The 14,818-nt window shown below is 39.7% G+C and overlaps 1 protein-coding gene across 2 annotated transcripts in view; it reads right to left on the reverse strand.

Moving 5' to 3' along the window:
* Window positions 1-296: 296 nt before the first annotated feature.
* KIAA1549 overlaps window positions 297-14,818 on the reverse strand; it is a 138,795-nt gene continuing 124,273 nt past the window's right edge. The window contains exons 16-20 of one of the 2 annotated variants that reach the window (XM_084295904.1): window positions 13,947-14,180; window positions 12,897-12,949; window positions 8,313-8,458; window positions 6,415-6,569; window positions 297-2,622 (exon numbers count right to left, since the gene is read on the reverse strand). In XM_084295904.1, the coding sequence (XP_084152030.1) occupies window positions 2,368-2,622; window positions 6,415-6,569; window positions 8,313-8,458; window positions 12,897-12,949; window positions 13,947-14,180 (843 nt within the window). In that variant the 3' untranslated portion in view covers window positions 297-2,367. Of the gene's footprint in view, window positions 2,623-6,414; window positions 6,570-8,312; window positions 8,459-12,896; window positions 12,950-13,946; window positions 14,181-14,818 lie in introns of those variants that run through there. The other variant, XM_084295905.1, reaches the window with a different exon arrangement.

The raw sequence follows: 14,818 nt of genomic DNA on the forward strand, positions 1-14,818 counted from the left end.
TCTTTCAAAGGATTACAAATTCCTTTGAGTCAGCCAATGAACTTGCTTTCTAGAAACTCATGTTTTCTTGGGATGAAGTCACAGTATGCTAATGTTATAAGCACTGGCCTCTGACTTCACTGCAGAATCAAGCTGGAGAAGGATCTGGGCTATGAAGGAGATGGTTTTAATGGGAACACTTAGGAACAGTCTTCAGCGTTTCCAGAGATTAACATTGCCTGATACAGTCTTCATTTTGCAAAACCCAACATTTTTCAGAAATGTCAGCAACATTCACATGTACGAATTTGGCAGAAAACAACTGTTTCTTTATTTTTACGCTAGAACTGATTATTACACAAAAGGCTTAAAAAAATTCAAAACAGAATGACCTGTAAATAGTGCTGTTCACAACCATGCAGGTGTTCTGACTCCATCCAAACCTCAACCAGTGCCCATGAGGACTAAGTATTGACCAGTGAACTGGAAATGGATTTAGACTGCTTTGCTACATTAAGTTCCTCAAACAATTTCATACTGCCTTCTGACAATCATAGGTAAACAGAAAAATATCTTAGTTTCCTAATAAAGAAAGGAAGCAACATGCCATTGTTTTTATCACGTCAGTTAGCAGCCAGTTGCTTCCTAGTCTTGACTTTGGCAACGAATGACATTATGTATGTGTTAATGAACAAAGTACATAGGGTTCTTCCATGGCATCCTCCTACCTGTTTTCATTTCAGTCTGAGCTAGTCTTGTTGCAGCTACTGAACTGTGCACTGGAACCAGGAACTGATTTGGTAGCCAAAGAACACCGTAATAAAAGAGCATTACATACCTGTATCTTACCAATGCTATTTCTATGCCATTAAGGCCTAACCTGGTCAACTGCCCTGTGATCTCCTTGGCTACTACCATCTTCTACAGTGTTTGAAATGCCCATGTTGTAGCACCAAGTAGTTCTGCTTTTCATTTTTCTAGGGCAAGGCTCCCAAGCCTCACAAACACTGAGCTCCCACTCCATCTCAGTGCCAGTTTGTTAGCTTAATACAGTCTGATCTGAAAATAAAAACACTCCAACAAATCACGACGTAAGTAAAATCTTCATATGTATTATGTCAGTTACAGTTATGCAATGGCCAAATATTAGTAAATTCATAGCTAATATTAAATTAAAACTCTGGAAAAAACAGCGACAAACAGTTCCATGGCACGTACCATTTTTTACCATGGGGATAATGCTTACCCTTTGTCCAAAGGGACAGTGGGAACAAGTATAAATATAGAAACTGTCTCCAAACTGCAACTCTAAGCCTATGTTAATGCTCTAAACTGTCACTGACTTTCACTAAAATTATTCAGATCCAAACATAAGCAATGATTTAGGACATCAATTTAAAACAATGCTGGTGACCCTGTACCAGTCAGGCTGGATTGATTTCCGTCCACAAAGCAAACTACAGAGTGGCAATAATTTATCGCCGGTCTTACAAGAGCATATAGTATGTAAATATATAAATTTTAAACACACATTTCCCCAAATTTAACCGTGGCTGAATATTTTAAAATGATTTTTAGAACAAATTAAATGCCAAGCCCTTTCTGTTTGGATGCTTTGCTTTGTTTTTCCAGCCTGAATAAGTCTATGGATATTGTTGTAGTTATACAAGGCCAATGTTTCACTTCGCAAACATTGAAGATGAAGGAACACTTGAAGCTTCAGCACCAGAAGGAAAACAAGGAAGAGTGCAGAGGGTAGCTCCATTCGGAAGGTTAGAGCTATAACAATTATTGTTCCAGTTTGTTACAAGTAGCTCATAAAGCCTTTTATTCTAAACAGTCCTATTGTTACTGACAATCAAAGGGATTCTTATGTGGGATTACACCTTCAACACCCTAGAGCTGATACAGTTTGTAATCTTGAAGAACAGCAACACAAACCAGTTCCCCATAAGCACTGGAGAGATCAGAATACTTGTACTCTGTTGCAAAATGTCATTTCAGTTCATGCAAACCTTTGCCTTCTTCCTTAGAAGAAGGAGTTACTACACTTGGAGTTTGTTCCTGGGATTTTTCTGTTGCTGGAGTATTGACTTCTTGACCTAAGTTTTTATTTATTCGTTAGACTGAATGAGGGTAGGAAGAGAAGAGGAGCACCATAGTAACAGCAGACTAATTAACATTGCTTGCGATGACACTGATGATTTTCCCCGTTTGTCCCCTGTCTCTCCTACACTCTTCTCATTTTGCTGCCTTTTCTTTTTTCCGGAGTGTTGTTTAAAGAGCTGTGAAAGTCCATTCTTTTGAGAGAACAACATTGGTGATTTCCTTTAAGTCTTTGCTTCCATAGGAAGCAGATACCTGACAGATTTGCAAAGGAATGCTAAATCAACTATGGAAGTTCTGCACTGTTGTCTGTTTCTGAGAAAGTCGTAGAAGTTCTTCTCTAATTGCTTTTATAAGAGAGGCTGAAGAGTGACCTGGCTGGAGGTCCTCAGTGGAACTGGTGGTGTAGCAAAGGCCCTGGCCCTGAAGGCTGTTGTGCGGAAGCTGAGCAGGGGGTGCCGAAGGCTGCCTGGCTGAAGTCCTCGGCATCTGGAATACTGGTGAGGAGGAATATTCTTGGTGTCCATGCATATGCGTCTGGAAAAAGGTAGAAACCGTTATTGTACTTTCTGAGTAAATATGATAATCCCAGAAAAGACAAGAAAGCAAAAAGGCAAAGAACAGAGGGAAAGCAGCATGGAGATGCTTCTGTCTGCTGCCACTGTTCTTTTGTTGTATGAATGAGTGATTCTTCTTATGGAGCACAAACAACAAGCATACACAAATTTGCTGGACTGCCTCAAGTTCAGGGATTTTTAAAATCTCTTTGAACATCCATTAAAAAGTCTGACTCCCTTCTATGTCTGTTATGTTTAGAAACTGAAATGGAAGGAGTTGGGGAAAAACACAGAACTGGAAGTCAACGAGTTGGCTTCTCTTTCCTTGCCTTTCCATCAGCTTCCTAGAAGACAATAGGCAAATCACCATCTTCTGGTTGCAATTCCTTTGTACCATCTATAAAATAGGGATGCTTCTACTTTCACCTTCCCATTCTCTGTCTGGCTTGCCTGTCCAGAGTGTACACTTTTAAGGACCATGTAAGTGACCTGTGCCCAGGAAAACACGGTCAACAGGAGAAGCAACAAAAGGCAAAAATGGTTCTAGTTAGAAAGACTGGATTTTTCTACACTCAGCACAGTTCTACAGATCTGAGAAATACCTTCCCAGTTTAGGGACAACTATTGTTTAATGGAAGAAAGGGCTTAATTCTGTTTTTGTTCAGTAACATATATTCTTTAATGAAACATGAGAGAAACATAACAGAATCCTAAGTTTATCAGCTTGTCTACCTGGAAAAAAATCTGCTTACACTAAAATAAATCATAAATTTACAGTACGCTAGGTTACTGCACTGACTCCCAGTATGGACACAAACCAGGTACATTTTGAAAAATCTAAATTCCAGCTGATATCCCTAAAGCAATTGCTTCCTCTTGCTGAGTATCTGTGAAGGTTGAGAGGCAGCCAGATGAAAACACTGAACACCAAGGACTTGAGGCTGCTTGAACATGCCTTAATGAACCTACAACTCAGAGGAAAGCAGCACAGTCCCCTTCCAACAAGGAGCGTCCAGCTGCAGCATGTTCAGATCACAGCTATCACAATCTAGTGAGCAGTAACCTCTGCAGATAAGCCTGAAGTAGCAGCAGAGAGAGCTAAATGGGGAGGGAAGAAAAGACAGCAAGGTCAGCTAGAAGAGGATTTGGGGATGAGGGGGAGGGGAATGAAGGGATTATAAAGCTGAGACTGGAAGGATATGGGGGACCAAGAAATACTGTAGCAGCAGTGTGCAGGGAACACAAAAATGCATGGGAGTATGTTGCCTAACATCTCTCATAATATAAATGAATAAAATCCAAGCCATTTGGCTTAGGACTGAACTAAGAATAGATTCTGACTCTGTTGCATAGCTCATGCAGTCCTGATCAATTGCACAGTTAATTTGGGAAGAGAGATTAAGAGGAAAAGAAGCTTTAACAGGAGAATGATAGGTAAAGAAGATTTTCCGAGTAACATCCTGTCTTACTTCTTATAAAAGGAAGGAGATTTTAGTATTAGAAAGGAATGAATAGGTCTCTTGATTGTTCAAAATTACTGCATGTGGCAGTGAAATCTGAAACTAATTCATAAGTGGAGTCTAGTTAGCAAACCTGACAAGCACTCTGTGTGTTTATAGAAAAGAGATGATATCAAAAATATTAAAAACAAATGTTCCTTGACACATGGCTCTTAACATCAAACTAAACTACATTCAGGTTACTTTCACATTAAAATATACTACATGATTCAGCTTCTATCTCATACTGTATTGAATAAGCACCATAAGAATAGCTTCTTAGCAGATATTAGGAAGAATACCTGCTGAGGACAGTGGCTGTTTTACAACATTAAGCCTATAAAAATTTTTCTTAAATATCTCCCAAAACTAGAAGCATATATTGTTTTCATATATAACATCATAATTAAACAGGTTGAGAACTTCCAAAAACAGAGGTTACTTTGGAAACCTAACCTATGTACAGCAAATTAGGGATAGGAAAGCTAGAAGAACTTTTGTCCAATTTTAAAACATTTCTTTATGAATATAAATACAGGTTTATGTATTATGTAATGCTATATATGTAATAATATTTTGTTTGATATAGCATCTATAAATTATATTTTTGTATTAAAACTTCCATCTAATTAACAGTAGTACAAAATAATAGACAAAAATATCTTTGAGTCTTTTAGTTAACTTCTTAAGGAATGAAGATTTATGAGATCACTTTGTGCATTTGTTCATGTCCACATAATAACAGTTGAACTGTGCCAATTTCAAATGAATTTCATGTATAAATATACATATATATGCACATACATGTATATATGTATAAATAAATACAAGTCGCCAATTAGATGTGACTAGATTTTTGCTATCTGCTGCTCAAGTGACCAATTGCTCCATATTGCGTTTCCTGTTAGCTAAGGTAATACAAAAATCATCTTGGTTGCTTAGACCTTCTAGATGGGAGAATGAAGGTGAATTGATGGTAACCTGCACAGTGATTTTGGGTCAGGTGGCATAAGAGAGAGGTCATATTCCAATGGGAAATCAGGTGTTGACAGTACAATAACAGGTGAGAATACTGTGAGGAAAAAGGCCATGGCAGGAACACAAATGCAGATCCCTTTCAAGTTCATGGCAGAAAGATCACTCCAGATCTATCCTTCCTAAATGCAGAGGCTAATGTTTTTGCTCAGAATGAAGGAACAGGAAAGCTGTTTGCTAAGAATGTTTTGCCAAGTTGAATACTGTACCTTAAGGAATCTTTAAGTAAATTCTCCTTTCCAAAAAGAAGAAAGAAATTTAGAGCTCTGTCCAAGTGAAGGAAACCAAACTCTGAAGGTAATTATTTAAGTATGGAAAGCTACAAGTTAAGGGCTTATCTAACAAACAAACTGCCTTAAGTATGCAAAAACGCTGAGAAAGGCTTCCTCTCTCAAGGAAGAAAACAGAAAAATTGTAATTATAAGAAGGGAGAAAAAGGGGCACAAAGGCGTTGCTCTCAAGATTACTACAGTAAAGCTGTCGCAGGTCAGTCCGCTTCAAGATGCAAGTACATCTAACACTGACTGGTAGCAGGCAGCTGGACCTTTCTTGGAAATGCCACACAGTATCTTCAACCTCACCACACATTTGGTTGAATCAGAAATGTCGGCTTCTAGAAGCAGCACTGCCAAGAACATGGAATCACGATGGCTGCCTAGGACACAATGATAAACTAATACATATTAATTTACCACATCCTGCTGACAGAGGTAGGAAAATAATTCGTTTAGGAACACCTCTACTGTTACGTGCAAGTATGTGCCTTATTCCACAGCCCTGACTCCTGCTGTTGTGCACTGATATAGAAGACAAAAGAACTATAATAATACAAAGTAGAAGGGTAGTCTGGGACAATTTAATTCAATGTTTTCTGTTTAAAATGATTGCAAAATACAAAGGCATATTTCAAAGAAGGAAATGGAAAGCAGTATCCACCTCTGCCGGTGCTCAGAAGCAGAACTGGGTGAACTGCAATTAATGAATGAAGGCCTTGAGTGAAGAAAAAAAAGGGTTAGGGTAAAGTGAGAGAAAGCAGTTAGAGAGAAGCGAATGTGAAAGAATAGCAAGCAAAAGTTAGAAGAGCTAACGAGGGTTCGAAGAGCAAAGCAAAGAATGTCAGAGAAGCAACTGAAAGTATTCCAGGGGGAAAAAAGTTCCAAACAGTAATGCAGGAAAAAAAAAATACCCGAACATATCACTACTTTGGAAACTATGCAAATGTGTAACACAGTACTCACTGCATCTCGCCTAGCATATTCATCCTCTCCACGGTACTGGGGCCACCCTGGCCCCCCCGGCTGGCCATGCCCTGCTCTGCCTGAGGGGATCTCCACTTGTTGACCTCCGATCCTGCTAGCAATTCCCACCTGAGTGAGGTGCTGTATCTGAGAACCTTAAAAGCAAATATTGGTTTTTTCATCTTTATACACAGTCAAGTTTGCAGGGCAGACAAAATGACAACATAAAACCTTGTTGGAAGCAGGAGACAAGAAGAAAGTGGAGCTCCATTTGTGTAATTAAAAAAAAAATCAGCAGAAAGAAGGCTATCAGTATAGAATAAAGAAGGAAAAGTTGTGTGCATTTTGTGCAGTTCATTTGAGTGTGATGCTTTTCATTGTCACTGCACTGAAGGAAGAGGTTAAGATACGTGCATCTCAGGCATGGACTGCACTGCATTCCAAAAACATGCCAGCCCTTTTCAAACAACACTTACTGAAAGCCCTGGCAATGTTTTAATGTAAATTACTTAGCAGCAAAGAGAAGATATTTGCTACCGTAATAAACCACATTTGCATCACACTGGCAAGACCCTAACTCTCCAGGCTACATTCTATTCCATCTCTCACAAGAATAAAATACATGACTATGTAAAAGTGTAGTTCTTGCAGCTTTGCTTTATGGTTAAATATTAAACGATGCTGTCGTTGACTAACGAGAAGGTCAGAACACACTGTATCTCCTTTCAGCCTGAAAGCTAACCTCCTCCTTTCTAACTCCCCTCCACCCCCCACTGCTTTCAAACACATACAAGGAGAGCCACCACCATTAATTGTAAGAGACATGGAACAGCATGCCAGCTTTCTTTTTTCCTGAATTTCCTCCCACAGGGAAACAAAATTTATTTTATAAATACAACAGAAATGAAACATTTAATAAACCCACAGATACATAACAGATAACTGTGCGTGTGTGCATGTACAAAAAGGGAGGAAAAGACAAAACCACTGATTTACGTGATGTATTGTTAGTTAGCTTTCATATTTTCCCCTCAAAAAACAATCATTAATTGAGAAGCTTGATATTTACACATGCTGAAGGACAGTAACTAATCATCTGAATTCCTCCTAAACTTTAAAGCCAAAGATGCATGAACATCAGAGAATAGTATGAATCAGAGAATTAAATCATCATCATTAAACTTAAACAGTCACTACAGTTCTGTCATTCTCGTACATTTAACAGTTAAAGGGAGAGGAAAGCAACTATCAAAATTAGGACTCATGATTACATTATCGTATTTTTAGCCTATTTCAAATCCCCAAGAAAAAAACATTTATCTGGGAAAAAATTAACTGTGGCATTTGCATGGTAATAGAACATTTTATTCTTAGAATCAGTGTTTGCTGCTTAATTGCAATATGATGTTAGAATTTTACTCATGACAGCATTGATAAGCACTATGGAAATTATCTCAATATTGAATTATGTTCCATATTTCATATGGGACAGCAACAGCACATAACTTCAGAAACTAAAAGACACCGCTTTCATGCATACATTTCTATGAAGAATAGTGAGAAACAAAGAAGCAGCAAAGTATTGAATTACTATTTATTGGTAGGCTTATTTGGGATGTATTAATTATATAATTTGGCACCAAGGAAATTACCAATGCTTGTAAGACGCTAAAAAAAGAAGTGGCAAAGCACTGCCTTTTTCTGCAAGGTCTTACATACGTGTAATGTAAAGTTAATCTCTGTTTGTGACTACTTTTTTTTTTTTTTTGGCAGTGAAGACAAGGGCCACATTTCAAGTATAATATCTGAAGAAGACTTGTATCTTAATAGTGATCTCAGGGTAAGAATAGATATGGAGAAGGATTTGCTATTATAGTGCATGTTCAACTGAAGTGTACCTGCAGTGCTTCCAACTGGTCGTGGTCGTGCCACTGATGGCATTTCCTCTGAGTATATTCCTCTGGAGGAATAATGAGCCTCAGGTGGCTGCTGGTCTGGGTGCATTAACTCCGCAGGTTGAAGAAAACCTGGCCCAAAGTTCTGCCTGGGGAAAAGAAAGGACCCAAGATTACAAAAAGTAAACTGCTTAATTAAAAACAGTTGTGGCGAGTATACCTCATACAACACCTATTTGTGATGACTTTGAAGTAACTATTTTTTTCCTCCTTGATGTCCTGCCTCACAGATGAAAATGAGTTAGAAACCCTACCAAAAATTTCATGCAAGTGTTTTTCACATGTTGCAGCCTCCTCAATGCAGAGGAAAAAGCTGACCTTGTTTTCCCCTTGGTTAAAAATGTATCTTCAGGGAAAAAAACACAAGCAACCTAACACAGAAAAAACAGGCCACTAGTGATGAAGCTGCGTACTGTAGCAACATATCTGAATCTTACTCAAGAGTTGCTGGGCATAAAATTGATGTCTAAATCTAACCATACAAACTGTATTACATGTGTATTTCATGAACAATTATTATTTCATCAAGTTTTCTGAACATTTTCGAGAAACCCTACAATTCCTTCACAGAACAAGAACAGACAAGGAGATGTAAATGCTGCTTTCCCTGTGCTTCCTATTAGCATACCCTTAACCTTGACTTGGAGAAGGTATGTTTTAAAAGAATGATTGCTGCCGAGTTTTCAAGGAGTATTCATTCCTTTCATTACGGGGGAGGTGTGAGCACCTAAACTTCAGGTGCTTAGTTACAAGGCTAATCTCTTAAACTGCAGGTATGATTTAAGGAAAGGGATGTGCTCCTCAACAGGCATTACAAATATTCAAAGCAAAAGGTTAGGTTCACTAAATCATTTTCTGCAGAAGCCCATCTCTCATGGTTGATTATAGAAGAAACAAGTGAGACAAACACACTAAGTCAAGCACATGAGGTTACACTAAGCGAGGACAGGGGCCTAATTTTATATTCCTTTTAGCACAGTAGCACCGAAGCTGTTCTAGGCTATGGACTGCTACCTAGTCCATTCTTCAACACCTCCATTTTGCCTTTTTTTTTTTTTTTTAAACAGGAAAATTCCATGACTGCATCTAGTTCAACCTATTCTTGATTTGTGCTTTATTTGGAAACTGACCACTTCTGTATGAAGACCAGATAACAAAGACGACTGAGATAAAAATAAATAGTCTAATAAAGCCAAGTAAGAGCATAATAAACTAAAACAAGTAATTGTAAAATAAAGCTCTAACTACTTGGCATGCAGTATTAAATGAAGGACGTGTAAGGGGTTCAAGGTGCAGAAATCCCATTGTGGAACTGCCAGAATCTCCCCACCTCCCGTGCATACATTCCCAACTGTCCACTCAGTGGATCCAGAAGAAACAATTTTCAGCCAGACTTGTGAGCTCGTTAAAATAAATGCCTGAATGGGTAGGTAATGTTTAACAGTGTCACTTCTGTTACTTTAATCACTGCAACCAGCAAAGGATGTGATCATCTGGCACTTAATGTCTATAATGCAGAGTTGGAATCTTGATAAATTATTACAATTTTTGATGATGTCTTTAAAGAAAATACCTTCTTAGCATTACTGCAAATGTTTTATTTTTGTGCCAATTTTTCTGAATACAAGATCCTATCCTTTCTTGCTGATGGGTTTGTAGCTGAAAGGTGTAAGTTTAATAACCCACTACCTTTTCTTAATTTTTTTAATAGATAGATACAGCTACTCTTTAAAGTCAAGCAGAGATCAACAGAAGAGTCCAAAATGGGATACATCTCTGAATCTGTATCATACAGGCTTTTTAGTGCTACTTCCTATTACCAGACTGAGACCGAGCCTCCAATTTATCTTTGCATATTAAAAAAAAAAAAAAAAAAAAAGGTTTAATCTCCAGTTATTAAATTAACTGCGGAGAAGCTGCCCACCAAATCAATTTTACACCACCAAGCCACTATAGCTAAGCATCTCTGTTGCATTATGTGGTATTTTCTGGTAAAAAAAAACAAAAAACAAAAAACTGTTCATTGTATCTTTATGTATACACAGCTGATATGTGACCTAGGTCTTTCACATTTAATTTTTTTTTACCTAAGTTGGTTCCAGCCCATTAAAGATGCTGACTGCATTTGTGCAGAGAAGGGAACAGGAGGTTACCCAACTATTATTCCTTGCATTGGGTATTTAAGCCAATGGACTACGACATTGATACATGCCTCCTAATCATACTGACTGCAGGTCATTTTTAGTTCCTCAAGTTAGTACACTGTTATATCAATTTACATCATCATTTTCTGAATTTGAGCATAAACCCCATTCTACAACCCTGAGAAGAACCCTTTCCATGTTTTTCATGTTTCCATGTTTTCTGTACTGCGGCAATCCCAGGTATTTGGGGCAATCCCAGGTATTTGCATAGACTGGGAGAAGAACTTGAGAGCAGCCCTGTGGAGAAAGACTTGGGAGTCCTGATGGACAAGAAGCTGGACATGAGCTGGCAGTGTGTGCTTGCAGCCCAGACGGCCAACTATGTCCTGGGCTGCGTTAAAAAAGGGGTGGCCAGCAGGGGAAGGGCGGTGATTGTGCCCCTCTACTTTGCTCTTGTGAGACCCCACTTGGAGTGCTGCGTGCAGGCCTGGGGCCCCCAGCACAAGAAGGATGTGGAGCCCTTGGAACACGTCCAGAGGAGGGCCACTAAGACGATCAGATGGCTGGAGCACCTCTCCTATGCAGAAAGGTTGAGGGAGCTGGGCTTGCTGAGTTTGGAGAAGAGAAGGCTCTGGGGAGACCTCATTGCAGCCTTCCAGTACTTGAGGGGAGCCTATAAACAGGAGGAGCAACACTTGCTTAAATGTGTTGATAGTGATAGGACAAGAAGAATGGTTTTAAACTAGGACAGGGGAGATTTAGGTTAGAAATTAGGAGAAAATTTTTCACTCACAGGGTGGTGAGGCACTGGAACAGATTGCCCAAAGAGGTTGTGGATGCCCCATCCCTGGAGGCATTCAAGGCCAGGCTTGATGCAACTCTTGGCAGACTGCTCTAGCAGTTGGCAGCCCTGCCCAGAGCAGGGGGGTTGAAACTAGATGATCTTTAATGTCCTTTTCAACCCAGGCCTTCCTATCATTCTATGATTCTACTGACCAAGCTTTAGCAAATCTTTTATTTTAATTAAAATTTTAAGGAATTCTTCCTGTTAAGATCAATGAGCATGCAGATTGTTAACTTAATCTGCTGACACTGGCAAAGCCTGTGTTTGAACTATCTAAATAATGATGTCATTAGTTTGTAACTTACAGAAGTCCTACACCAAGGGCTGACAAACATTTGAACATAAAACATGTTTCAAAGACACCAACTTGCTCAGGTGTTTTAACATGGAGTACAGCACTTCCACAACTAAATTATCATGTTTTCCCTGAATCCGTATCAGGCAAACAAAGAGAAAATCCCCAGCAATAAACACTTGGTTACGCTTTGTGTTGGCAGTCACAAAATTCATAATCCTCAAGGTTACCTAAATTAAAAAAAAAAATGCACAGCATGTTATATTTTATGCCCTTTCACATATGCTCCACTAAGATTGAAACTGTCAGCTCTGGCCAAGACCTAGGTGAGAAAATGTGCTTAGAGATTACACCTTTTCTAGTTGGTCCTTTCAAAACAGGGTTACAGAAGAAAGGATAAAGGAAAGTTCTTTGTATTCATTTTGAAGCTAAAGTATGCCAAGTTTTCAAGGCAGTAAAGACTTTAGATGAAATCTTATGAGTGACACAAATACCAGTGGTGTTTCATCTCACATGATGAGCTGTAAGAAGGTAATGAGAGAGCAGTACGAGGCCACCTTTTTAGCACCTTGGCTGCAGCAGCTTGAAGAGTCTGAGACAAGTGTGACCCCGGTAGGTAACCATGACTCAAGAGTCTAACTTCATGTGTAGTTAGCACATAGGCACCAAACGTGGAATGAACAGTGACTTGGACAACTGTTTCTTCTCTTTATGCAATTCTCTCACACTAAGGCCAGGAGAAGATGGAAAATCTTTTCTTCCCCCCTTATTTTATAGCAATAGACCTACAAGGCATGCTTTTGCTGTGAGGGTCACCATGCTCTGAAATTTGTTAACTCGGTTAAAAATAGAACAAATCTGTTAGTCATCTGCAAGCTTTTGCAAGTGAGTGCTGCCCTGAGGCTACAGAAATAAGATGAAAGCGAGAGTACTGGGAGATGTACACGCATTGGAGTAACTGTTTCAGGCCCTCTAAAAGCTGAAACTCAGTGGTTTACTCAGTATTTGGAAGGACACCTTTACAGCCAAGGGGCTAGAAAACATTTCTTTTTAATGAAGGGTTGGATTCCACACAGCATGCATGTGTTGTTCATGCCACATAAATAAATAACACAGGCTGAATCTGGATTCCTGTTACTTCTCATTTATATGGTACTTTGCATAATAATATAACAGTGTTAGTAAGAACTCTGTAGGAATTGAAAAGAAAATAATAAATGGTAATTCCATGAGTGAAAAGCTACCTTGGTAGGAGACCTGGTGCTGCTGGCGGAGTCATTCCAAATTCCACATATCTCTGTCAGAAGAATGAAAACAAATGAATTAAAATCAAAATGTGTACCCTGGGAAGTCCACTGTCAGCCTTTTAAGTGATGAATTGCAGAGATCACTAAGCGTTTATGTGTGATTGGACTGCAACCTTAACAGCTTGGTTTTACAAACCCTGTGGCCTAAGAAGGCCTGGGAAGCACTGTTACAGTGGGACAGCAGTCTCTTCTGTCTTTACGTACCTTAAAAACCTCTCAGAAATGCTTTTTCTCATCTGCAGATCAAGCAGTGCTCCAACGTCTGTTTAGCTTAAAACTTTCAGCAAGCTAAGCTTTGCATTTGCAAACTGTTTTAAACCTCCAACGAGCATCAGACTGCAACAGCGATACCACAGGGCTCAAACTCAAGAGTCCACTGGGGTTTTGAAACTCAATTGTTGTGGAACTCAAGATGACCTGAAATATTACCTGTGTCTCAGTGCTCCACAAAACACAAAGAACTACACATAGAAATACTGCTTCCCTACCCCTCACATTCTGAAAACATTTGGATGTCCTGCTGGAAAACATGATCTAAGAACAGTACAGTCTTTTTTCATTTTCAAAATACATACTAGCATATGTATTAAAAAAAAAAAAAAAGTACTCTTGGACATAGCAAAGTTGATCTGTTTAAGATCATAACTGAGATGATCAGAAAAACTATCCTAGAGAACGAGAACTCCTATTTTCTCTTGTGGTTGGGTTGGGAAAAGGGAAAAAGAATACAGAAGATCACCATATTATGATGGCCATTTCAAAACTCTCCTGGATCCAGAAACTATTCCGCATTTGTGGTAAGCCCTGACAGAAAGGGCAAAACAACAGTGATCACGGCTCAACTGGTGCTAACTGCCTGCCCAGAAAAGCCTTCCACATTGCATCACTCACATTAAATGGGATGTTTACTGCCCGAGTTGGACCATAAGGTGATCCCCACTGGGTGCAAGTAGTTCCCCTCCCTGCTCGAGCAGGAGTGTTGTTTACCGGCTGTCCTGCAGAGACCCCAGGTGGTGTGACGGTTGTGGAATTGGCCGCTTGGCTGCTGGGAGCCACCAGGGCAAAGGCGTCATCCAGCAACGAGTGCATGGTCTGCCGAGCCTCTTCTATGGATGGCTGCGGTGGGACGTACTGGGAGACTGGGTGGGAAGGCAAGCCGGGGAACTTCCCCAGATCTGCTGAAGATGATGTCTGAGGATCAGGAGGCAAATCTGGATCAGACTGGAGAAAACAGAAAGAAGGTGAGGGGCAGGCAGACAGGAGATCTCATCAGCCACCTTCCAAGCCCCCGCAGGCCTTAGGTCTGACCAATATTCCCTTTGTCAGACTCAGAACGAGATAAAGCGCACAACTGCCAGGACTGAACAAAATCCGTCCCTTACCCTCCCTGCTTCTGCACGTACAGACATGACACCAGCTGTTCAAATGCTTCATTCATGCGATCTGAAATACCCTGATCTCAGGTAAGGCAGAAATGCTCTGCACAGTAGCTACTTGGGTATAACAGAAATCATGCAGCTTGCAAGCACGTTTGTAAAGTCACACAGTGAGCATTTACTCCACCTGGAAAAAAGACAATCAACTCTGTCAATATCTCTGAAAACTGCAGTTTTTTGCAGTTCCAAGAAATTAATTCAGTCTTTAGCTTACAACTGACCACATCTGCAGTAATATTAAATAATTACTGCCCTCTAGAAAAACACACAAAGGGAGCTGTTAAGCAGGGGTTAGCTGCATGCAACTTGAACTTGGGTGCATCACCTGAACAGGATTCACCTAAGTGCTTCATAGCAGCAATACCAGAGGCATGCATTGCAATTACTACCTGGGATCTTACCACATGGGCTTGTTGTTTATCA

This window comes from Netta rufina (genome assembly GCF_964035555.1).
Source record: "Netta rufina genome assembly, chromosome: 1".
NCBI classification, from domain to species: Eukaryota; Metazoa; Chordata; class Aves; order Anseriformes; family Anatidae; genus Netta; species Netta rufina.